Source organism: Eptesicus fuscus, chromosome 6 (genome assembly GCF_027574615.1).
Source record: "Eptesicus fuscus isolate TK198812 chromosome 6, DD_ASM_mEF_20220401, whole genome shotgun sequence".
NCBI classification, from domain to species: Eukaryota; Metazoa; Chordata; class Mammalia; order Chiroptera; family Vespertilionidae; genus Eptesicus; species Eptesicus fuscus.
In genome coordinates this window covers 94,662,016-94,687,694 of record NC_072478.1, presented here as the reverse complement: position 1 = coordinate 94,687,694, position 25,679 = coordinate 94,662,016, and the positions used below count along the sequence as shown (strand labels likewise).

At 41.1% G+C, this 25,679-nt stretch overlaps 2 protein-coding genes across 5 annotated transcripts in view; one reads left to right on the top strand and one right to left on the bottom strand.

Moving 5' to 3' along the window:
• Positions 1 to 13,044: 13,044 nt before the first annotated feature.
• Positions 13,045 to 25,679, top strand: part of PWWP2A (PWWP domain containing 2A) — a 32,163-nt gene continuing 19,528 nt past the window's right edge. For 3 of the 4 annotated variants that reach the window (XM_028154665.2, XM_054718112.1, XM_054718111.1), the window contains exon 1: positions 13,045 to 13,634. In XM_028154665.2, the coding sequence (XP_028010466.2) occupies positions 13,063 to 13,634 (572 nt within the window). In that variant the 5' untranslated portion in view covers positions 13,045 to 13,062. Of the gene's footprint in view, positions 13,635 to 19,906; positions 19,960 to 25,679 lie in introns of all 4 variants that reach the window. The other variant, XM_054718113.1, reaches the window with a different exon arrangement.
• Positions 17,235 to 25,679, bottom strand: part of TTC1 (tetratricopeptide repeat domain 1) — a 69,051-nt gene continuing 60,606 nt past the window's right edge. The window contains exon 8 of the mRNA XM_054718117.1: positions 17,235 to 17,266. Within this exon, the coding sequence (XP_054574092.1) occupies positions 17,250 to 17,266 (17 nt within the window). The 3' untranslated portion in view covers positions 17,235 to 17,249. The remainder of the gene's footprint in view (positions 17,267 to 25,679) is intronic.

The window sequence follows — 25,679 nt, the reverse complement described above, 5'->3', positions numbered from 1 at the left end:
AGCTGTGGCCTCCGCTCACGTGTGCCTGCTCCCTGCTATTTCTAGCTCATCTCTCTTCAAGGTCCTTTCCCTTTCTCCAAGGTAGCTAGGATTCTATCTTTCCCTCTCCCTTCCTCTCTGAAATCAATTTTTAAAAAATAGATTAGGTATTAAGTGCGTATTACATGCCAGACCTGGGGCTTGGGTTTGGAGATGAGCAAAAGAAGGTCTGGTCTTTGTTCTTTTTGTCTAGTGCAAGGAAACAACAAAATAAATAATCACACAAATAAATAGAAAAAGCTACTAGTATGTGAGTGATACACAGTTCCTACGACTAGGTAGGAAACTGTGATCTGAAAGATGAATGAGGAGATGCTAAAGAGACAAGGAGGAGGGCGCAGGGCTCCAGGCTGAGTGAAAGGCAAGTTCCCTGGGCTCAGAAGATACTAACTGGATCATCTGGGTTTTGAAATCATCTGAGCTGTGTGCCAGTTTCCATGAATTCAAAGGCAAAGTCACATCTTTAAAAAGTTGGTCACTGGCCCAGCTGGCGTGGCTCAGTGGTGGAGCGTCAAGCTATGAACCAGGTTACAGTTCGATCCCAGTCAGGGTACATGCCCAGGTTTCAGTAGGGGGCATGCAGGAGGCAACTGATTGATGATTCTCTGTCATCATTGATGTTTCCCTCTCTCCTTCTCCCTTCCTCTCTGAAATCAATAAAAATATATTAAAAAAAAAAAAAGTTGGTCATTGGACCAAAGCCTTCACAAAACACTATGAGTGGTTCTACCAAACAAAGATTCTTGTGGGGCAGTAACAAGATATGATTACTACTGGGTCAGAGGCAAGTGAGTAGTTAAAAAAGGTCTTCAACTTTTGATGGGTTTCAGGTCACCTGTGGAGACTTTTCAGAACATCCAGGGCCACATTCTGAGAAGTCCTGAGTTGGTGACCTTATGTGGGGCTAGTAATCTTCATTTTCTCATGCTTAGTAAGCAATGAAAACCATAGAATTCTCACTTTGAATTCTGGCTCCACCACCTACTATCTGGGTGGACTTAGGCAAGTTTTTTAACCTCTCTTAGCCTCAGTTTTCTTTTCTTTTTTGTTTTCTAGAGAGCGGAAGGGAGGGGAGAGACACAGAGAGAGAAACATTGATGTGAGAGAGAATCATCAAATCCTGCCCCCAACCAGGGCCAGGGATCAAGCCTGCAACTGAGGTATGTGCCCTTGACTGGAATTGAACCTGGGACCCTTCAGTTCGAAGGCCAGTGCTTTATCCTCTGAGCCAAACCAGCTAGGGCAGCCTCCGTTTTCTTATACGTGTGATGAACAAGACTGACCTCCTAGGTTGCTTGCGGACTAAATGATACTGTTGTTTGCAAAAGCATCTAGCAAAGTAACAGTCATTATAGCCACAAAGCCCAGTATGACTAAAAGACATGATTATCATAGCCTCCCCTTATACTTGTGGCTTTAAAATGCCACCTTCCCCAATGCCTGCAAATCTGCACCTTCGGGACTGGAATTGGAGAAGGTGAATGCCGAGCAGATTTCCCCTCAGCTTTAGAAGTCAGGAAGTTCTCCCTAAGGGCTGAGCTCTGAAAACTCAAAGCTGGGAGGTGGACGAGTCAGAAATCAATTGTAACTCAGGCATAGGGGGCTTGGTTTTAAATCCCGTCAGGTAGAAAAGCCCCTGGCAGCCTTGGACGGCTCCCATCCCAGTCTGTACTTGAATTTGGGAAAAGGTAATCACCGTTGAAGTGATAGGAGTACTTAAAAAGAGATCAAACACATTTGACTTCCTCCTGCATGAATATGGAAGAGGGATTTCTCTCTACCCAGCCCTTCTCATTTGTCCTTCTGATGGGAAATGTCAGGAAGCTCTGGCTACAAAACCGAGCCCATGTGAAGGCCCTAGCGCCCCATGTCCAGTGAAGGCCAGGCTCTTGTTGGGTTTCCTGCCTCCTCCTCCCTCATGGTTTCATCTGCATCCTTCCAGGAAGAACCTGAAATTCTAAAAAACATACACACAAAAACTCAAAAATCATTTAATTTATAGCCAAATGCAAACTGCAGTCACTTCCTGGGACAGTTATGGGGAGGTAGATATGAAGGAGAACAGGCTTTAGAGTTGACCAGTATGGGGGGGCATCCAAAATGGGCCACCCCAAGGTGTGCCTCAGTGGTATTCAGATGATTTTGAGCTAAAGGCAGTTTTAACTTCAGATTCAAGAGAAACTTAACTACCTAGAAGAACTTGAGTCAGGAGCCTTGCCTATAATAAGAGATTATCAGAGATTACTTTTTTTGATCTATACGGAAGGGCAACATTTTTTTAAAATTTATTTTTATTGATTTCAGAGAGGAAGGGAGAGGGAGAGACAGAAACATCAATGATGAGAGAGAATCACTGATCGGCTGCCTCCTGCACACCCCCGACTGGGGATCAAGCCCGCAACCCAGGCATGTGCCATTGACTGGAATCCAACCTGGGACCCTCAGTCCTCAGGTCAACACTCTATCCACTGACCCAAACTGGCTAGGGCAGGGCCAAGTTTTATTTACTAAACATCTGCTCTTATCATTCTGCAATGACCTTTTAAAGCCTCCAAGGTGCATTCCTAGCTCATCCCCAGCTCATCCCTAGCTCAGAATGTCTTATATACACATCAGTTCCCTTCCTAGCTCTGAATCTCTCCTGCAAATGGTACAATTAATTATAATAATGTATTTTATTTAAAAGATTCCAACATGTCATCAGTATAAAATTGACCAATGAACTATTTTATAATATTTTTATCCCACTGAGTCTTTAAGATCTGGTATGTGTTTTATACTTACAACATGTCTCAATGTGGACCAGGTACATTTCATGTGTTCAGTAACCACGTGAGGCTGGCCGCCACTGTGTTGGGCAGCATAGCTTTGGAGGGTGCAGCAGCAAAGCTATAGAGAGACAGCAATTACAACACTTCCCCTCTTTTCCCTTATCTGAATCTTTTAAAAATGCAAAATCAAGCTATGAAAGCGTCTTTCAAATTCACTTTCCTCTCTTTGGATTGTCTTTTTTTTTTTTTTCAAGTACTCAGTTCCTAGGCTGACACAGAGGAAGGCCTTGGGCTCTGGGTGAGCCTGGAATGGAAGTGGGATGTAAATTTTCTCCTTTTGTCCGATTACCGGCAATTCTAGCAGGAGAATACTTTCTAACTTTGGAATAATAGAAACCACTTATTAAGTGTCAGGCACAGTGCTCAGTGATTTACATGCATTACTTCACTTAATTCTCACAATGACCCTTTGAAATAGGTTCTATTATTATGCTATTTTTTATTATTATGCTATTTTTACAAATGGAGATTCAGAGAAGGTAAGTAACTTGTCCAAAGTCACACAGCAGGGAAACAGGCAGGATGAGATCTCATTGAATCTGAAGTCAATGCCAATACTAATGAGTGATTATGCCATCCTTTATCATCAGAGAATTGCAGTTATGTCTCAAATTCTCCTGACTCTCAGTTGATGCATTCAACCACTCTCTGCAGCTGCAGGTTTCTCCGTTTAAAAGGGAATAATAGTCACTTTGCAGAGTAATTTTGAGAATTAAATGAGCTAATTTACTTACAAATCTGTACTGGAAATGGAAGTGTTTTGTCTCACTACAGGAGCTCTATTCTGGCCTTTCACCAGGGGCTCATGGTCTGATTACCGTAAATCTCGGGAACCTTTAGTGACAGTCCCAGGAAATGTGACTCCAGTGCTTGGCACCAAAGGCCAGTAAGTTAGAAAATCTGGGATGAGACCGGTGGACCCTGCATTCTCCTGTATAAAGGGGTGCTGTGAATACTGGGCCCGGAGGCAGGGCACTCCTGTGCCCGTCGGGGCTGTCCCTCAGAGGGGCTGAGCAACCTCAGGCAAATCCCGTCTCCTATGTAAACGGAGCGGATAGGACCAGAGAAATCTGAATTCCTTCCTAGCTCTGACCTTTCCCTCTGCAGCTGAGGACTGCCCCACCCTCCCCAGACACACACACACACACACACACACACACACACACACACACAGTTTTAGAGGCCCAGTGTGTCAGCCACGTGACTGCCAAAGCACGCAGGGCTCTGTTCCCCAGTGGGTGGAAAACGCAGAGGTGGCCTTATTATGAATGAATATTGAGCAAAAACCACCACGGTGAGCCTTCAGAGAGAAGTCACTATGGTGACCAAAGCAGAGAGGACGAGTGTGAGCTGCAAGAGCCCTCCAAGGTCTCTTGTCTTTCATTCCAGAACTCTGCCGGGCTCCCGAACAGTGTGCTCTGCTGAGTGAAGTGCCTCAAGGTCAAGGGAACAAAGAGAGGACGACAACTAAATTGGCTTGTCTGTTCCCTTCTTTGTCAGCATCCAAAGACCTGGGTGGAGTAGGCTGAGTGGAAGGATTTTTAATTTGAATAGAGGAGCCAACTCACTGAGAAGGGGTTCACTTCTAGAGGTTCAGGGACGGTGGTGTTGGGGCCGGGGCGGGAGCACCCCTATCTCCAATGTCACGCCAAGGAGATAGCCAAGACCCTGGCCTCCGCTGCAGCAGGAGAGATCCTTATGAATCATTTAGAGTCCTTGAAAAACTCTTCTGGGACTCGCTGCTTGCCTTTACCCAGCAAACACACCAGAGCAAAAAAAAAAAGATGTGCCTCCAAGGAGAACACAAACAGCAGGCTGGTACAGTCTCTGGGTTCTAGGATGGGGACTCTCTTGTCCCTCCTCCCCATCAGATGCCCAGCAACCCTGTCAGTCCTGGGGCTCCTCACACCTGCCCTTGTTTGGAAATCCACCTCTTACAAGATTACCCAGGCCCCATTTTTTAAAAATAGATTTTATTGATTTCAGAGAGGAACAGAGAGGGAGAGAGAGATAGAAACATCAATGATGAGAGAGAATCATTGATCGGCTGCCTCTTGCACGCCCCACACTGGGAATTGAGCTCCCAACCCCGGGCATGTGCCCTGACCTGGAATGGAACTGTGACCTCCTGGTTCATAGATCAGTGCTCAACCACTGAATCATGCCACGCATGGGACCCCATACCCCATTTTATTCATTTGTTTATATATTTCTTTTTAAAAAAAATATATATTTTATTGATTTTCCACAGAGAAGAAGGGAGAGGGATAGAGAGTTAGAAACATCAATGAGAGAGAAACACTGATCAGCTGCCTCCTGCACACCCCCTACGGGGGATGTGCCCGCAACCAAGGTACATGCCCTTGACTGGAATCGAACCCTGGACCCTTCAGTCCGCAGGCGTACGCTCTATCCACTGAGCCAAACCGGTTAGGGCTGTTTATATATTTCTTTGATGAAGTCATAATTTAAACATTTTCCCTTGAGAAATACATGTTCATTGTAGAAAAATGAGAAAATTAGGAAATCTGGGACATGTAGGTGGGCAAAAAGAAAAGAAAACCCACAGTGATCCAAGCCCTTGGAAATGACTATTCACTAATTGAGTCATTTGTTTAGGAATTCTACAAACATTTTTGAAGGCCTACTGTATGCCAGGCACTGTGCTACCTGTGAGAGGTGCAATAATGAACAAGACCAAACAAGGGGCTTTTTTCTGGGTATAGGTAAACCCACATTCCTTTAAAAAAATATCTCTGCTGTTTTTTAAACAAATACAAATAAAACAGACAGTAGAAATTTGGTTAAAAAAATAAAAGAAGCAAAACAACTTAAAACTGCATATTCAGGTCATTTTTGTATTTGCATATGTAGCAACTATACAGTCAGAGGAATAATGGGGGTGTAAACACTTAAAGAGATACTTGGAAGTGAACAGCCATGAAGTAAATGTTAAGACCAGTCCTTGGTCCTCAGCTTCTGGCTCAGAATTTACATACCAGGATGAATCAAATCATCTCCACCCTCCCACCCAGGCTTCCAGACTTTTGGGAGGGATAAGAAGAATAGTTACTGCCTCACAGTCATGATCCAATTTAAGGTAACCTTCACAGCAACTAATTGAGGTAGAGATGATTATTCTTCTCATATTACAGATGAGAAAACGAAGACAGAGAGAAACTATGATGACACAGAAACAATTCTGTCAAAATGATCTTGGGTTTGTGGTTTTTCAAGGATGGTTCTCAGATCACATGTACCTCTTTAGCTGAGGTTTCCACCCATTTTTCAGAAGGCTTCACTTAATGCTGTCAGAGCAAATGATTGCCTTCCCAGTGAAAACACAGGAGCTCTTTGTAATCACTGAGCAAATAGGACTTACGCTCTGGTACCTATACTTACTTCCTGTGTGACCTTGGGCAATTTAACATGCCTCAGTCTGAATTGGTGATAATTATATGATGTACCTCATAGGGTTATAATAAGGTTTAATTGATTTAATACCTGATACAAAATAAGCACTTGATCAATATTGGGTGTTACTTCTTGGCCCAGCACAATGCTAAGGAAGCTATAAAATAAAGTCCGTACTTTAGGTCTAATAATTTAATAGCTACCACTTTTGAAATGATGGGAGAACTCAACTGAGAGGAATGTCAAGTAAATAAACATTCTTAGAACTTTTTTGAGAGGGTGGGCTCTAACAGGGGTGGTTAGACTCTAAGGTGAGGTTTAATCTGTGGGTTTGGGATTAGAAGGCAGGACAAAAATGCACACTGATGTGCATTTACCCAAGGATCCTGTCCCAGGGGATGGCTAAGGAAATATAAGAAACAGCACAAAGATCAAAGTTGTCAAGAGTACATTCTTTGGAGACTGGCAGGTCCAGTTCCCATCCTAATCCCAGTCTACAGCTTTGGAAGCTTTCTCTGACCAATCTGAGGCTCTCTTTCCTTGCTGGGTGGTTGTAGGATCATTGTTCATTTCTGCAAGACACAGCATGAAGCCTGGCCAACTACTATGACTTGCCTAGGACTGCCCCATTTTTAACACCAAACATCCTGCATCTCAGGAAACTCCTCAGTCCCAGGCAACCCAAGATGGTCAACCTAGAACCACTCCCTCCCAAGTTGTGCTCACAGGGTCCACTTTTAAGGAACCATGTTGACATGTCATCTGTTGAGAATATACAAAGAGAGGGAAAGCATGTGAAAGAACACCTAGACTGTGGAGGAATATGTTTCAGGGGAGTGCCCATCTTTGATAGGCTTGATTCCCCTAGGCCAGTGGTCGGCAAACTCATTAGTCAACAGAGCCAAATATCAACAGTACAACGATTGAAATTTCTTTTGAGAGCCAAATTTTTTAAACTAAACTTCTTCTAACGCCACTTCTTTAAAATAGACTCGCCCAGGCTGTGGTATTTTGTGGAAGAGCCACACTCAAGGGGCCAAAGAGCCGCATGTGGCTCGAGAGCCACAGTTTGCCGACCATGGCCCTAGGCTCATCTGGTTGCTGTCTCTGCCTGGTACACAGTAGGTGCTCACTAAATGGTTCGATCAATGATGGCTCTCCTTTTAGGGTTTGTCCTTGATAGAGGGATTTGCCTTTGAAATATGATGGCCTTTCCCACCTGGTGCGCTGAAGTGAGGATCTGTTACTAGGGGACAGATAGTATGAGCTATAAGGCATTTAACAGCCTGTGGATAAGTATGTGGTGGGGGCATTTGGGGAAAATTTCTGAAATACATATTTTTAAAAATCTTTAAATTGTGTGATGATCAGCTTTCAATGATCCCCACCTTTTGGTATTCATACATGCCCTTGTATAATGTTCTCCCCTTGTGTTTAGGCTGGACTTAGTGACTTGCTTCTGAACAGAATAGTGTAAGTGAGGGAATGTCTCTCCTGAGATTAGGCTATAAAAGACTGTGGCTTCTCACTTTCTTGCACCATTTCTTCCTGGATCTTATCCTATGCTCATTCTGCTGAAGCAAACTGTAACTAGTGAACTATTCTATGGAGAGGCACATGTGGCCAGGAGCTGAGGACAGCCCCTAATCAACAGCCACTGATGAACTGAATCCTGCCAAGAATCATGTGAATGAGCTTTGAAATGGACCCTTCTCTTTTTAAGCTTTCAGATGAGACTGCAGCCCCTGCTGGCATCTTGATTCTAGCCTTGAGAGAGAGAGAGATACCCTAAGCAGAGGACCCAGTTAAGCCAGGCCTGGATTTCTGCTCACAGACACAGTGATAAAATAAATGCTAGCTTCTACCAGCATACCTTTGTTTTGCTTGCTTTTGTACTTTATATAAATGAGATCATACAGTATGTAAAAAATAGCTTTTTAGCAGATTCTCAGTGAGATCCCTTGATACATTGAGAACCACTGAGACACATGGAGAGAGAGCCAATGATTGACATGTTTGCCAGTAGTTATCCATCACAGTCTTGGTCTGGGAACAAGTGACTGATTTTAGAAGAGAAATAATGGTTACCTGGACAGAAATAGGTGTAGGATGGGACAAGTAATTCACTCAGCCACCACTCACAGCCATGTGCTCTGAGTCTTGAGTCTCTGTTCCCCATGCTACCCTCTGTCTGTAATTTGATTTCCTGAGAGACCAGGCCCAGAAAAATAAAACAAAAGAAAAAACCCACTAAGTCACAATTAGAGATACTTATCCTTCTCTATGAACCAACACCCCAGTATTTGGGTTTTTACTTGGCTTTTCACAAGTTTGGTTATTGGGAGTCAGAGCCCTGGAGTATGGTGAACCCCAGATGCAATGATAAAATGGAGTTTCTAGATCTAGTTGCTAACAATTATGAAGCTACGCTTATGATGATTTAGAATCTATATTAAGCACTTTTTATATGTTACATACACACCAACCTGATAGGAAGCTAGTTATTAAGCTATTTTATAAACGAAACAGTTTAAACAACTTGCCTAAGACTGCATTCTGCCCATATCATACAGACTGGATGGTATCTTAGTCTCTTCAGAGTGTTAAAACCAAATACCACAGATTTGATGGCTTATTGACAACAGAAATTTATTTCTTACAGTTCTGCAGGCTGGAAGTGCAAGATCAGGGCACCAGCATGGTGAAATGAAGGCCTTTTTTCAAAGTTGTGTTCACAGGGTCCACTTTTAAGGAACCATGTTGACATGTCATCTGTTGAGAATATACAGAGAGAGGGAAAGCATGTGAAAGAACACCTAGACTGTGGAGGAATATGTCCCCTGTATGGGACTCTCAGTCGGAGGCCGACTGAGAGTCCCATACAGGTTCATTCATTCATTTCCACTCTCTGAGTTTTTAGTCACTAAACTTTGTTATCTTCCACAGAGCTTGAGGTCAAAGTCTACTGTGACAGTGAAGATGTGCTTGAGTAGTCAGCTGGATTCCTTATCTCTGCCATTCATCTATCCCTCCACCCAGCCACCCAGCCATTCCTTCAATCATCTTCCAATCAACCAACTGTCCATCTGCTATGGTCTGAATATTTGTGTCCCTCCAAAATTTATTTATTGAAATCCTAACCCCTAAGATGATAGTATTAGGAGGTGGGGCATATGGGAGGTGATTACGTCTTGAAGATAGAGCCTTCTTGAATGAGATTAATACCTTTAAAAAAAAATTATATTATATATACATACATATATAGTATATATAAAAAAATAAAAATATATATATATGTATATTATTGATTTCAGAGAGGAAGGGAGAAAGAAACATAAAGGTTGAGAGAGGAATTATCAATTGACTGCCTTCTGCGTGCTCCTTCTGGGGATCAAGCCCACAACATGGGCATGTGCCTTGACCGGGAATTGAACCATAGCCTCCTGGTTTGTAGGTTGACACTCAAACACTGAGCCACACCAGCTGGGCAGGATTCAGACTCTTTTTTAAAAATATCTTTTTATTGATTTCAGAGAAGAAGGGAGAGAGAGAGAGAGAAACATCAGTAATGAGAGAGAAGGATTCAGACTTTTAATGTCTGCACCTTCACCACTTCCTCTCTAGTGAAAGGATTTCATAGGGTGTGACTTTGTTGTGAGCAATGGGACATTTTATTTCAAATGAAGTCTTCCTGGGAAGTCCACTGTGTGGGAGATTAAGTAGGACTTGCTAAGGTCAAAGCAGGGTGGAAGAGTTTTCAAGACCCCCATCCCCCTCCCACTCTCATCCTCCCTCTGGAGCCTCCAAGAAAGCTCCCTTGCCCCTTTTTGCCATGTGAGTATACAAAGAGAAGTCTGCAGCCTGAAAAAAGGCCTTCATTTCACCATGCTGGTGCCCTGATCTTGCACTTCCAGCCTGCAGAACTGTAAGAAATAAATTTCTGTTGTCAATAAGCCATCAAATCTGCGGTATTTGGTTCTAACACTCTGAAGAGACTAAGATGCCATCCAGCCACCCATCCAATCCTCCAGCCAGCCAGCCAGCCACAAATACCATGGAGCTATCTATTCCACAAATATCAAGGGCCTTCTCTATGCTGATTTTATGCCAGGAGGAAGCTGAATACTGAAGTGACCAGAATACAACAAAACTTATGAAAGCTGGGTTTTCACTGGATTTAGAATTCCTTGAGGATAGTATCTCTTGTTTTTGTATCTGTAGAGCATAAAATATGATTGGCTCCTCCTGTCTTCCTTTTCAGTCTTATCTTACCCACTTATTCAATTACACTGGTCTCCTTTCCATTTCTGGAATAAGACCTCTTTTGCCTCAAGACTTTTGCAATTGCTGTTCCTTTTGACCCAAATATTCATCAAGCAATGCTAATAGCTGGCTCCTTCTTATCCTTTGCAACTTACTAAAATGTCTTGTCCTCAGATGGGGCCTTTTCTGATTACTTTATCTAAAGTAGATGCTCTTTTCCCCCTCCCCAGCTACTCCCTATCACCTCACCCTGTTTATTTCTTTTAAGGCATTGGTCACAATCTGTAATAATCTTGTTTATTCTTTATTTTCTAACTTCCTAACCAGAAAAATAAGTCCAGGGAGGCCAGGTACTAAGTCTTTTTTTTTTTTTTCCTGCATGACTTCTGCCTTCCTAGTCCAGTAACAGACACCTAGTAGTAGGCCTTCAAAATTTATTTGTTGAATAAATGGATGAAAAAAATCATGACCATATAAACAGACCTTGAAAGGTAGAGTAGGAACAGAGAGGGCCTTGAAAGACAAGCAGAAAAGGGTACACTTGATGGGAACATAGGAAGCTAGTAGAAGTTCTTGAGTTGCAGAATGAAAAAATGATTTAGGGGGTAACTTGGTGTGCCACAATCTGCCATAAATCCTTAATTTAAATAATTCACTGCAGTGTCTTGCAATGAATCACTACAAGAGGTATTTGGGATCTAGGACCTGAGCTGTATTTTTCTCCCTGTGTTTAATTAATTGATAATGGTGAACTATAAAGTGATCATAGTGAAGACCTTGTAAGGTGGGATCCACATCTATTTACTGCAGTCTGGCCTGCAGGAGAGAAATTATTTGTTCAGTAACTGAGTGAAACAATCATGCACTTAGAAAATTAGATAGGATTTGCTACTAGCCATCTGTGTAGATCCTTAACCTGGCTAAGGTCAATTTATCTGTAAAGAGAAAGAAGACTTAGCGCAGGCATTTAAATGAAAGCTTATGAGAAAATCTATGGGAGAGTAGACCTCGGTAAATTCATTTCCTTCTGTTACTCTGGAGATGCTGAACCTGCCCTGACAGGGATTTCCTACTGGCCTTTTCCCAACAGTCTTGTGGCTTGAAATAGAGCATATGGTGATATTTACTTTTTGCTGTTTTCAGTCTTTCCAGTGTAAAGCTGGAATTGTGACTCTGCAACTTAACTAGCTGAGTGACCTTGGGCACCTCAATTTCTTTATCTATAAAATAGGTATAATAATAGTACCTGCCTCATAGGAATATTATAAGGATTACATGAGATGGTACACTAAGTGTCTGTACTAGTGCCTGGTACATAGTAGGTTCTCAAATGTTAGCTGTAATCCTTTAGGATTTTACTTTACTCTCAGTAATGCGGACAACTTTTCTCCTCTCCCTTCTGTAGGTATTCTCAGTGCCTACAATCTCTCTTCTGGAGAGAACGCTGACTCTGAAGTGCAATTTGGGAGAAATGGATTCAGTAGCTTCTTCCAGACATCCAAACCAAGAGCCTTAAAGTAAGAATAGAATAGTAGGAGCATTATGACACTGAAGAGAGAGACTTTTTTGTATCAGTGGCAGAGGAGAGGACAGGAAAGAAAAAACGCTTAAGGACTCAGACATACCCATTTTCTAGTGATTTTGGGAGAACAAGCAATATTAGCGTGGGGGCCTCAAAGACTGCTCTCGGGAACTTTTATTAGCTTAATCTATTGTGCTTTTTATTAACATTTTCCTAGAAAGTGAAGTCAAGGAAAACATTCCTGGGGTGGGGCTGGACTAGCTACCATAAGGTTATAGAGACTGTTTTGCACATCATTTTATCTCCAGCACCTAGCACCGAGCCTAGCATACCAGGGACTCAAAAAGTGTTTGTAGAATTATTTTCAAACTTTAGTTGTCTTTCCCAAGGAAACTTGTCGTGCCCACGAGCGGCCGCCAGCAGGTCCGCGCCTAGAAATAACATTTATTCTAAAGACCACTGCGCAGAGATTCTTGGGAAGCAGTTCCCCTCCCTCATTCGCTTGTTTCTCCTCCCCTAAGTCGCCTTTGAAAGAACTGGCACGCCACGTGATTCCCTCCTTTCTCCCTGCTCTGAAAGCCTGGCTGATAAAGGGCAGGAGTGTAGGCCAACCATAAAATTTTATTTCCTCTTCTAGCCAATAGTAAGAAGCTATAAGTATACGGCTCAGTTTTTTTTACTTTCTCCGCCCACTTTGAGCCCGCCCCCCCACTCCCATTGGACATTTGACAACTCACCCGGCCAATGAGAAGTTCCTACTCTACATGGGAGGGATGGACTGACTAGATATAGACGTCCGGCTCTGGCCAATGGCATATCACAAGTGAGGGAGGAGTGGAGGACGGGACCAATGGCGCGGTGCCAATAACGAGCATCAGTGGAAGGGCGGGACGAAACTGTTCGCGGGAGGGAGGGGAAGGCCCAGGGAACCAAGCAGCGCTGCCGCCACCGCCGCGGCAACCGGAGTTGGAGGAGGGAGAAGCCAGGAAGAAAATGGCGGCCGTGGCTGCAGAGGCGGCAGCGACTGCAGCGTCCCCCGGGGAGGGGGGCGCCGGCGAGGCCGAGCCGGAGATGGAGCCCATCCCCGGCAGCGAGGCCGGTACTGACACCCTCCCGGTCACGGCCACTGAAGCATCTGTGCCGGACGGCGAGGCCGACGGGCAGCCGTCCGCTCCTCAGGCCGACGAGCCGCCGCTCTCGTCGCCGCGGGAGCTTGCTCGCAGCCCGGAGGCGGCGGGGCCGAAGCTGGAGGCTGAGGAGAAGCTGCCCGCCCAGGTGGTGGAGGCGGCGGCAGCCGCGCCTCAGGAAGGGCTCGACCTTCCCCCTTCCCCCGCGCCACCGCCCGAGCAGCCCCCGGCTCCCGAGGAGCGCCAGGAGCCGCCGCTGCCCCAGCCCGCAGCCCCGGCGCTGGTGCCGCCGGCGGGCGGGGACTCCGCGGTGTCGCAACTCATCCCCGGCTCGGAGGTGCGGGTCACGCTGGACCACATCATTGAGGACGCGCTCGTCGTGTCGTTCCGCCTTGGGGAGAAGCTCTTCTCCGGGGTCCTCATGGATCTGTCCAAAAGGTACCGCGCCCATCCCCAGCACGCCCCCGGGGGGCCCCGGTCTGCTCGGTCCCCCGGGAGGGAGGGAGCCAGGGCGGCCCCTTCACCCCTGCCTGCCGGCGCCCCGCTGCCCGCACCGCCCTCTGTTCCCGCGTGGCGCGCGCTCCGAGTGGGGCAGGCGCGCGAGGCCCGGAGAGGGCGGGCCCTGCCCCAGGTGAGCGCCTGCGAGGGCAGGTGTGCCTCCAGGTGGGGGGCGCGGGTGCCAGATGGGTCTGCAGATCTTGCCCACCACCCCCAGTCTCCGTTCGCGCGGCTCAGCCACTCTAGGGCGGGGGGCTGCGTTCATGCAAAACGCAAAGGATTTTTGCCGAGAACCGGGTGCCTGGCCGCGGAGATTGCTTGTGAGGCGCTTCTGTTCTCAAATCAACCTGTAACTTTAATAAGGGTGGAGAAGGGGATGTGCGCATTGGGGTTCCCAAAAGGTTACCTGTCACTCCCTGTAGGGGAAGAGCATGTATTTAAAGTGAGCCCTTTGACGGTTATTCTTGCAGATAGAACTAATTCTCCTTAGATAATTGTTCAGCAGGAAACACATGTGGCTAATTATGATGATAGTGTTAAGGAAAGTCTAAAGAAGAGATTGGATTTTTTTTAAAAACCTTGACTATCAAGATGGTGTGGTATATGTTCGCATACTGACTTCTAATACTGTAGATATAGTTTAAATCTACGTATTAAATAAGTTCGCGCACAAGTCTCTGTCTTATCCAGCACATTTTCATCTTTTGATTTTAAATATTGCTTTAAATAGGTAAGGAAAATCGTCTATAGAGTTAAGGTAACCTTTTCACTCTTCTTTTGCAGATATGAAGTGCAGACTCCCATTCACGGCTCTCCATTCTGTTTCCTGCAACAGCACACACACTGATGGTATCTCACCTGTTTGGAATTGGCTTTAGTATGTTTTATTTTTAACTCCTCGCCCTCCCATTAAGGTGCAAGAGTCCTTTCCCATTTGGGGGGCAAAATCTATTCAAAATACATTTCAAAGTATGATATTTGGGGCAAAAAATGGGGAAACTTTTCAGTTATTTTGGCGAAAAATGGGGAGTCTTTACAATGATTTCTGCACGTTGTTTAATCTCAAGTGTGTGGTTTTTTTTTTTTGTAATTTTGACTTTAGGACTTTTGCACTTTGGTTTTCATAGTTAGGAAACAAAATAAGACTAGTGTGCTTTCTACTGATGTATTTAATAGCGAAAGAGAGACTCAGTAGTGTGTATGCTATTGAATCAAACAGAAGTGAAGGCCAGTGATTGTGTGAGAATCTGGATTTCAAATCTGCAAAAGGAAGGTGTGAAAAGGTAAGTTGTTTCTGGAAATGGAATGGATAGTGCTTTCCTTTTTTGAGGTGCTCATTTTATTGTTTTACTTTTTAAAATTTCTTTGGTAGAGAATTGCAATTTATTTTTTGGATTTTGGTATATTTTGCTAGTTAGTACTTTTTTTAAAAAAAAAGTTCATTTAGAGGTGATTATTTTATTTTTTCAAATATATTTTATTGACTTTTTACAGAGAGGAAGGGAGAGGAATAGAGAGCCAGAAACATCTATGAGAGAGAAACATCAATCAGCTGCCTCTTGCACACTCCCCACTGAGCAACCAAGGTACATGCCCTTGACCGGAATCGAACCTGGGACCCTTCAGTCCACAGGCCGACGCTCTGTCCACTGAGCCAAACCGGCTAGGGCGAAGCTGTTTTTATTATTAGCTTTTTACATTTTAATGTTTTGAAGTGAAAATGTAGGATAATCTTAAAATATATATATTTTATTTTTTATTAAAAAAAATATATTGATTTTTTTTTTCTTTTTTACAGAGAAGAAGGGAGAGGGATAGAGAGTTAGAAACATCGATGAGAGAGAAACGTCAATCAGCTGCCTCCTGCACCACCCCCACTGGGGATGTGCCCACAATCAAGGTACATGCCCTTGACCGGAATCGAACCTGGGACCCTTCAGTCTGCAGGCCGATGCTCTATCCACTGAGCCAAACCAGTCAGGGCATTAAAAAAAATATATTTTAAAAGCCATTAAGGGAAACATCAATTTTTCATTCAACAATATTTATTGAGCACATCTGTGTGTAAGACACCCTCCCAGGTATTCCTCCATTGTGCTTCACAGGTGGTGTGGTTTTTACCAACTGAGGGCAAAACCCTCCACCAGCCACACCAGCCAAGGCGATTGAGTTCTCTCACAGGCACTTTCATGATGATCCAGGAGATACCCTTTATAGACTACCAAGACCATGACCGTAGTTATCAGTTGCTTTAAAAAATAGTTTGTGTCCTTTTTTGAATTGGCCATTGAATTAAACCTTTAGGTATAAATAAGAGTTTCCTATTGAATCAGGCATTGTACCACATGCTTTATTTAGTTTTTATAACTCATTTATATAGGGGAAAATTGAGGCTCATTTAATTTTACTAGTCATTTAGCTTATAAATGGCAGAGTAAGGATTCAAATGTAGGTTGATCTGGATCTAAAAAGCCTACTTCCATGTTAAAAAGTTAGTTGGGCTGGCAAATTTTCTTTTAAGTATTAAGTAAAGAATTGTATATTTCTGAAATTTAGTACTTATCTTGATTTCAGTAGCAGTATGGGTAATCCATAGATTATGGTTGTTACAGCCAAGTATAGATTCTTAATTTTTTAAAAATGTTTTTGTTGATTTCAGTGAGGAAGGGAGAGGGAGAGAGAATCACTGACCCGGAATCAAACTGTGACCTTGTGGTTCATAGGTCTATGCTCAGCCACTGAACCACGCCACAGGGCCAAGCAGATGCTTTAGTCAGCTAATGGCCATGGAGCCTTCTTCCTGGAGATGCCCCATTTCCTTAGCTGTATGTTGGGATGCAGAGGATGCTCCGAAGTTTTGGTTCTTGCCTGTCCAATGAGGTATATAGGAAAAAATTAACATTTGGGAGACTACGAAGTGCATCAATGTATGTGTGCTTTTCTTCGGTCTAAAAAAAGGGCCAATTATTACTTTTATTAATTATTTTATTCTAATATCATGCATGGTACAGGAATGTCTTAAAGTTGGGAGAGTTGTTTGAAAGTGTTTGAACGTAAAGTACAGGATTTCACATACACGGATTGATCAAGAGTCTCCTTTTGTTAAGCATTTGACATTCTTCACTTTTCTGTCATTGTATTACATTATTTTTTGGTCTTTTAGAGGAAGTTGATTGAAGAACACATTTTGGGGGCGAATCTCTTTATGGAAAAGTGAGCAGAACACATGTAATTAAACTGGAAGAAAAGAAAGTGGTACTAATAATAGCTCAATCTGGACTGGGTCCGGCTTCTTGGGCTCTAGTACTGGCCTCTAGTAATTAACACTGACTTTGGGCAAACCTGTGCCTCTCTGGGCTCCAGTCTCCAGTTCTTCTGAGGCTAAATCATTTTGACTTTCAGCAGTTCACTTAAGCACAAGCAAGCAGACAAACTTCATGCCTCAGTTTATATATATGTGTCAAGTGAATAGGGTGACCAGTTGGTCTGGTTTTCCTGTCTCATCCTGGATTGATTGTTACTTCTTCCTTCGTTCGTTCTTCAGTGTAGGTTGATTTAGTCAATAAGTGACCCTAAAAGTAAGGGTATTTGAATATCTGGTTAGAACAGATTTTATGTATCATAGTATTTATTTGAAACTTTATAAATGCCTTTACGGTGAGCCATGCATTCTCTAAGTTTACTCTAGGCTCCTTCACTATTTTATACCCAGCCTTCTTAGGTAGATTAAATTACTTGACTAATTCTGAATTTGTTAGCAATGTATAATGACAGTGTAATACTAGCAGATAAAAATAATCAACTAACCCACACATTTAATTTGGTTTTCCTATTTCCTTTTCTTCCTTAACATTATACTTAAAAAAATTTTTTTTCCAGGACATATTTTATGCTTTTGAAATTTTGACAGGTACATTTTGTTCATTTAGCATTCTAAAATAAGCATTCCTTCAAGTTACTAAGCTGTCTTAATGATTATTTTAGGATAGAAGAATAAATTAGTGGTTGTACCATCATTTTAAATTTTTTATTATGGGAAACGAACCTCCATGAATGTATTACACTTGCTTCGATATTTTTCAACCATTAGCCAAACTTGTGTCATAATATGTCTACCGCCTCTGGGTTATTTTGAAGAAATCCTAATCATACCACTTTACTATAAATATTTCAGTATAGAGCTCCAAAAAGATAAGGACTTTAAAAACTGAAACTATTGCTATTACCACACCTAAAATAACAGTAATTCCTTTGTATCATATCCAGTTAGGGTTAAATTTCACAGACCAGTCTTAAAATTAACATCTCAGTAAACATCTGTTTTGTTTACATCAGGATCTAAATAAAGTTTATACATTGCAATTGGTTGGTAAATTTCATAAGATTTTTCTTCTGCAATTCTGTCACTACTTTTAGTTTTTTTGTTAAATCATAGTTTGGTAGAATTTTTCACATTCTGAATTTTTTTTTCTGATGCATTTCCATAATGTTTTTAAAATAGTTCTTTTCCCTCAGGAGCGAACTGAAGGGACAACAACCACAGTCCTGGGAGGGTCACTTTTGAAACCCTTGTTTTGAGTCATTAGAAATGGTGTGGAAGTCGCTTGCCTACTGGCAAACTTTTAGACCTATCCCTTAAATACACCTCCAACTGTAGTAATTCCAAACAGAAAAATGTAACCAATCAAGATCATCTGCAAAGGCAAGAGTTTTCTCAGCCTTTTCAACAGGGACAGTATTTTCCTGGGATCTATGGTTTCTGTCTATGCAGAGGGATCATTTAAATTGTTTAGTACTGTTTTCCATATCTTTTTTTTAAAATATATTTTATTGATTTTTTACAGAGAGGAATGGAGAGGGAGAGAGAGTTAGAAACATTGATGAGAGAAACATCAATCAGCTGCCTCCTGCACACCCCCTACTGGGGATGTGCCCGCAACCAAGGTAAGTGCCCTAGACCAGGAATCGAACCTGGGACTCTTGAGTCCGCAGGCCGACGCTCTATCCACTGAGCCAAACCGGTTAGGGCTGTTTTCCATATCTTAAAAAATAATTATATGAAATCCTGAAAAACCTTTCTGAGTTCCATTTTTTGGACCTGATATAAATTAAGGAATTATGAAATAAATGCTAATGCTTAAAAATCCTTGTGCATTTTAATTTTGTGATACATGTTTATTAAAGGTTGTAGTTCAGAATTGGAGGATTACAACATTTTACAAATGTTGACTTTCTGTGTGTGTATGTGGGATTTTGTTGCATAAAAAAAGAATTGAGGTAATTTCTTTAGAAAACTTCAGATTTCTCGAAGTTCTTAAAGTAATTTGTAGAAAATTTACTTGTTATTTAAGAAAATATAAACCAAGACAATGATTTTTTTTCTTTACAGAGACCATGAAACCTATGGTGCAATAGCCCTACCTTTGGTGGGAAAAATATACAACCATTCTGGTGAAGCAGTGAGTAGTGGTATCAGTAGCTTATGCTACGCATCCAGGTTGAGAATTTAGGCCCTCAAGTAGTATGCTTGAATGATTATGTTGAGTTGTACATATTTGAAACACTTAAATATTTGTTGGTGATTATTTTGCTCATATCCCGAGGTGTTGAGAAAGGCCTCACATAGTAAAATTGCATGGAGGAAAGTGCTGATCACTCTCTGGCCCAGACAACTGTAGGGACACTTAGTACCATGCTAGTATATATGTACTGTATTGAGAGTGAGCTAGCTCTTCGATTGCATGTTGGACTGAAATGATTTTTTGGAAGTGATTAGTTGTTGGACATTAAAGATCTAGTTTGAATCCGAGTGTAAAGAATCTTGTAATATCGTGGCATTCAATTTTATAACTAAATTTTATAAATTGGATAACTAGATGTGTTATACACCAACTCTGCCAGGCATGTTTTATTGGACTTGGGATTTTTAATGAGGTTAATTTTCAACCTTTTTTGTGTGTAAATAAGACCATATTTCACTGTGTATTGTGCTCTTGATGCAACTAAGTTTAATCTTCCTAAGATTAAACTTTTCTGTGCGGGGCTTTTAAAAAGGTTGTTGTAGCATGTGCTCATCTTCTCTGTTAAGATGGTTATTTTCACATTGATAGAGAATGAATGATGTCCTTAGTGGTTATTTGTGCCTATAAAGTGTATCCTTATTTCTTTATATTTATTTGCCCTGTTCTCCTTAAATGCCCAAACTAATTTAGGCACACATTACCAGAAGAACACAGCTTGCCCTAGAGACAGATCTTGCAAGAAAGTGAGTGGAGGTTAAGTTACATTCTGGGTGGATTTAATATAGAATGCTTTTGCTAAACACTTTTGGGCAGTGGGCCTCAAAACAAATGTACGTAAGATTTCTGAGCTCCTCTCCATCACCTTGCATTTTTAACAAGGTGATTCTCAGACCATATTTGGAGATAATTTCTTTAGGGGGTGAGGGATTGTTTTGCCAAAATAGTAGAATGATAAATTTGTTAAACCTGTTTTAAAAGTTACTAGTTAATTTCAAATGGATGTAATTACAAAAAAGCAATACATTTGGGGATGGGCCACTTGGGAGGCAGATGTAATCCTTATTACAGAACTGGTAACTAAACTTGCAAATGGTTTCTTAAGTCTGGTTGCCCACTAGAAATTTCAGGAGACCAGAATTTTTACCTCTTTACCTTTGAACCAATTTTGTATGGTCACTTTACTGCAGAATAGTGTTTTTCAGATTTTGAAAACTTGCACCTCTTATAATAATTGAGTCCATTTTTCTGCATATTCCCAGCATCTAAGAAGGTTGGCCAAGCTTTACTTTCTGTAGTTAATAGTAGCTGCTATGTATTTCCCACTTTTTTTATTTTTTTAGCCTCACGCAAGGTTATGTTTTCATTGATTTTAGAGAGAAAAACATTGATTGTGAGAGAGAAACATTGATTGGCTGGCTGCCTCTCTTATGCACCCCACAATGGTTATGAGGGGATGGAACCTGCAGTCTAGGTATGTGCCCTGACCAGGAATCCAACTCAGAACCTTGTGGTGTACCACACGCTCCAACCACCTGAGCCACCCGGTCAGGGCTGTATTTCCCACGCTTATTCAGGCATTGTGCCAAGCACTTTGTATACATTGTTTCGAAGTTAAATTCTAATCTCATTTCACAGATAAAGAGATATTTCAGTAAATTGCCTAAAATATAGATGGCAGATACTTGGTGTATTGACAGTGATTTTTTTGAATAGACTGCTCTCTAAGGTTTGAAAACAGTCTTGTTCTAATATATTTATATTTTATCACTACCATTTTAGCTTATGATTTCGGTGGGGCTGTTACTTTGGTAGGTAGAAATGATAGAGCTCCCTATTCCTCACTGAACCAGGGAACAGCTGCTGCTTTGAAGATGTGAATTGCTCTTCAGTTCGATTTAGTGACCTCTTTGGGCATTTTGGAAATGGGGTTTCTTCTTCATATATGGTCCTGGATCTTAGATTAGTATCATTCGTTGTGCCTTGGTTGGCCTGGCCCTGGCAACAGTGGAGTCCCGCTTGTTGATGAGAACAGTTCAGATTTGGAGCTCTCAGAATTAAGTGCTGGATGATTGAATTGGAAAAGGATTTTAAAGACTAAAATACAATAAGTTGCTGGACAACCTGTTTATTGTAAAATAGGAATAGTGACATAAATTGACATTCCATTTTTTAAAAAGTTCATCTGTTGACATACTTAGACTTTTGTGTGATGGTACCTACTGGACAGAATAACAAAAGAAATATTGAAAGTACATAAAAATCATAATGGAAACATAGGAAACTTAAAACTGCTTATAATAGTATCTTAGAGCCAGGACCAAGGGAATTCTGTTCAAGTGTTTGAAAACTGATGAGTATTTACATTAATAATTAAAAAGGTCCTTTAGCATTTCTGGGAAAATGTCAAGTATGTTGCTCTAAGTGATGTACAAAATGTGAGTCAAGATGTGTCTGCTTTGAAAAACATATTGCTATTTTTGTGGCTATTATTTTTGTGTGGTTATTTTAAAATTATTTGTTAGGATTTGAACACCATACAGATGTTATTACTATTTTTGCTTTTAAAAAGACTGAAGCATAAGTGTTTTCTCTATAGTTCCCATTAATTATCAAGGTAAGTTTTTAAAGAGGATCATTAGAAGGTACATGATTGGGAGCTTGAAATCTAAATTATTAGAGTTTAATCTCTTTTCCCCCCACCTTCCAAAGCCCCATGTGATTTTATAAGAGGATTGAATAGACTTTTTAAAAGATTGAGTAAATTTTTATGGTTAGAGAGATGTTCTGTAAGAACTTTATGCTGCTACCTTCCCCACCCATTAATTTAAAAAGGTATTACCTGGTATTTTGTTAATAATTGGTGTATGCTTTGTTTTTATGTTGCTAAAATCATCCTCCCTTCTCACCTTGTAGTGCCTATAGACCTTGCAGATTGCCCTTGTAATACCTGGGGCTTTTAATTAAGAATAGCATCTATTTACTTATAATTAGTAAAATCTAATTTTAATTTTACTATAGTATAGTTTTATATATTGTGCTTACTTACTGTGTACTAGGCCGTGTGGTAAGCTATTATGTATATTCTTTAATTTTGATGATAATTCTATCAAGTTACTTAACTGCAATTTCAAAATCCTAAAGCTCTGAAAACTGAAATTTTTGTTACTTTTTTGGTGGCAAAACCTATCATGACCTGAAGTTTTGTGAGGCTATTAGATCTATTTGTCCCATTTAGTGTGGTTTTTCATTTCACTAGTGAAATATTGATATGCTTGATAATAGGGTGCTTAATATCTTTTGCAAACAAGAAAAAATCATGAATTGTGAAGCCTGTCTACATCCATGGAATTCAGAAAAGAACATGTGGACAGCTGCTCTTCTCCCTTAGTGGGGAAGCGGGTGGAGGAGAGGATGAGGGGAGGCAGTAGTTAGGAACCTGACGGGGATTACTGCTTAGATTCATATCCTGGCTCTGCTGCTTACCAGCTGTGTGTTCTTGGGAAGATCACTTAGCCTCTTTATTTAGTTTGTTCAACTATAAAATGGGGATAGAAATAGTAGGGTGGTTGTGATGATTCTCAGTTAATGTAGAGGAGTACATGTTTAGAATAGTGTATGCCACATACTGCTGTGTAAGTGTTTAGTTAACTATTATGAAGTGCTTGTAAGTGGTAGAACTAGGATAAATGTTACAACAGCTAATATAGTCACTTAATATGGGTTGGCTCGAATAGCCCATCAACCTAGATCCTGTTGTGTTGTGGGCTGTAGTATAATTTGCATTTTTAAAATATCTTGAAAGAATCTCTGGGAACTTCAAGTAATACTGGCAAAATATAACTCTTAAATTAATAAGGAAGGATGATGTTTATATTTTACTAGGGATGAGATAACTAGGAGTTGCTTGCAAATGGAAGGTGGGAGATGTTTCTCAGTAGTTCTTCTCACTAACCCCTGGGGCAGATGGCTTTATGAGGAAATTTTGGTCTTTGTCATGAAGAGAAAGTTAAAATCTTATTAGGGAAATTGAGTTCTTACAGTCTTTCTGCTTCCTGTATGCTTTTAAAACTTAATTGAAAATGGCTCCCTTTTGAGAATGACACATTTCAAAATTAGGGAAAGGAAATTTTTTGTGCTCTTTGTACTTATTAAATGATGGGACCAGAGTAGTATAGCTGAGCTTAAAGTTGTTTTTTTTAATATATTTTTATTGATTTCAGAGAGGAAGGGAGAGGGAGAGAGAGATAGAAACATCAGTGATGAGAGAGAATCATCGATTGGCTGCCTTTTGCACATCTACTGGGGATCGAGCCCACAACCCAGGCAGGTGCCCTTGACTGGAATCGAACCCAGGATCCTTCAGTCCACAGGCCGACACACTATCTACTGAGCCAAACCAGCTAGGGCTGAGCTTAATTTTTTAACAATTTAGACACTTTCAATCCTTTTACTGGCCTCGTCTTGTTGAGACTAGTATTCTTCTTCCATCACACTTACCCAACCTTATAACACATGCCTCTCTTTCTGCCAGATGGATTACCTTTCTTTTATTGCTTATTTAAGCCCCTGAATCCTTGTCTGTCTCCTATGGAGGAGGGAATCCCACTGCTAACTGGTGACTTCTGGGCTGCATCTGGTCCTGTGTGGCTTTCACCCATCTGCTTAGTGCTTTATTTTATTAGGGCTTAACTTAATTGTTTACCAACATTCAAAAATTGGTTACCACCATTCCTTATTTCACTCTTCACCTAATCAGCTTCTGCCCTATAGGTATAGTCCATTTCCTGCAGAGCCCACTGCCTGATCACACGATTCCAGTGATTTCTTTCCCTCTGAAATTGGGAGCCTCTTGGTAATGACTATAGCATTCTAGTCTCACCTTCTGAAGTTGGGTCGGAAGGCTGGGACCTAGTTTTTTACTACAATTAGCATAGTTGTATTGAAAATAGAGATTTTGTGCTTACAGTACTTGAGGTGGGTTTGCTGGCATTTCACCTATTTACATTTAAAATAGGACAAATTTAATATACTTAAATGTTTTGGTGGAACTAAGGTCAACTAAATGTAAGATTATACTTTTTTAAAAACTCATTAAAATTTTTTTATTTTTAATCATTTCAAATATTATGAACTCCATCTAGATTCACTAATTTTTAATATTTTGCCACATTTGCTTTATCATTCTTTATAGAAACATTGTTTCCTTGAACTCTTTGAAATTAGGTTACATACATCCTTTTTTAAAATTTATTTTTTTGTTAATCCTCACCTGAGGATATTTTTTCCGTTGATTTTTTTTTTTTTCCAGAGGTTTAGGGAGGGAGGAAGGACAGAGAGACAGACAGACAGACATCATGTGAGAGATTGGTTGCCCCAGCACAAGTCCTGGCAGGGGCCATGGTCTAGGCATCAGACCTGCAACTTAGGTATGTGCCCTTGATGGGGAATCGAACGAACCTGAGTCCCTTTGGTGTGCAGACTGTGCTCTAACCATTGAGCACACCAGCCAGGGCCATCCTCTCCCTTTACCCCTTAATACTTTAGCATTTACTGTATTTCTTAAGATCAAAGATAATCTCATACATAACCACAATATAGTTTTCAAGTTCAGGAAGCATTGATAGAGTACTTTTTATCTAATTTGCAACCCATATTTAATTATTTTGTCAAATTTTGCAATGCCCTTTAAAGCTTTTTTTCCCTTCTGTAAATGATCATTATTGCATTTAGTTGTAATATCAAATAGAGCATATGTAATAGGGACTATTCCTCAGTTGAGGTTTTTCTTATATTTGCTCACGTGGGGTTCAGGTTCAGACATTGTTGTGTTCTCAGACACTGTTGTGTTCTCATCTGCAGGCACACGATAGTCATTTTTTTCTCATTGGGGATGCTCGCTTGGATTCTCCCTCAGGTCAAAGTGTTCTTCTGTCATTCCCCAGTGTAGTTACTATTATTTTTCTTGCACTAATAAATAGTAAATAGTACTATTTCCTTTACTACTATGAAAATACACTGCTTCTCACTGAACTTAAAAAGTTTTTAATTGTGGTAAACACATAAAATGTACAATTTTAACCATTTTTAAGTTTATAGTTTAGTAAATGTTAAGCACATTTACGTTGTTGTGAAACAGATCTCCAGAACTTTTTTAACTTGCAAAACTAAAACTATAGCCATTAAACAGCTCCCCATTTCCTCCTCCCTCTAGCCCCTGGCAACCATCATTCTACTTTTCTCATTCTATGAATTTGACTACTTTAGATCATTTAAATTGAATTATATAGTATCTGTTTTATTGTGACAGATTTATTTCACTTAGCATAATGTTCTCAAGGTTTATCCATGTTGTATCATGTGACAGGATTTTTAAGGCTGAGTAATATTGCATATTTATATATATACTAGAGGCCCGGTACATGAAATTCGTGCATGGGGGGGGTGGTCCCCCTCAGTCTGGCCT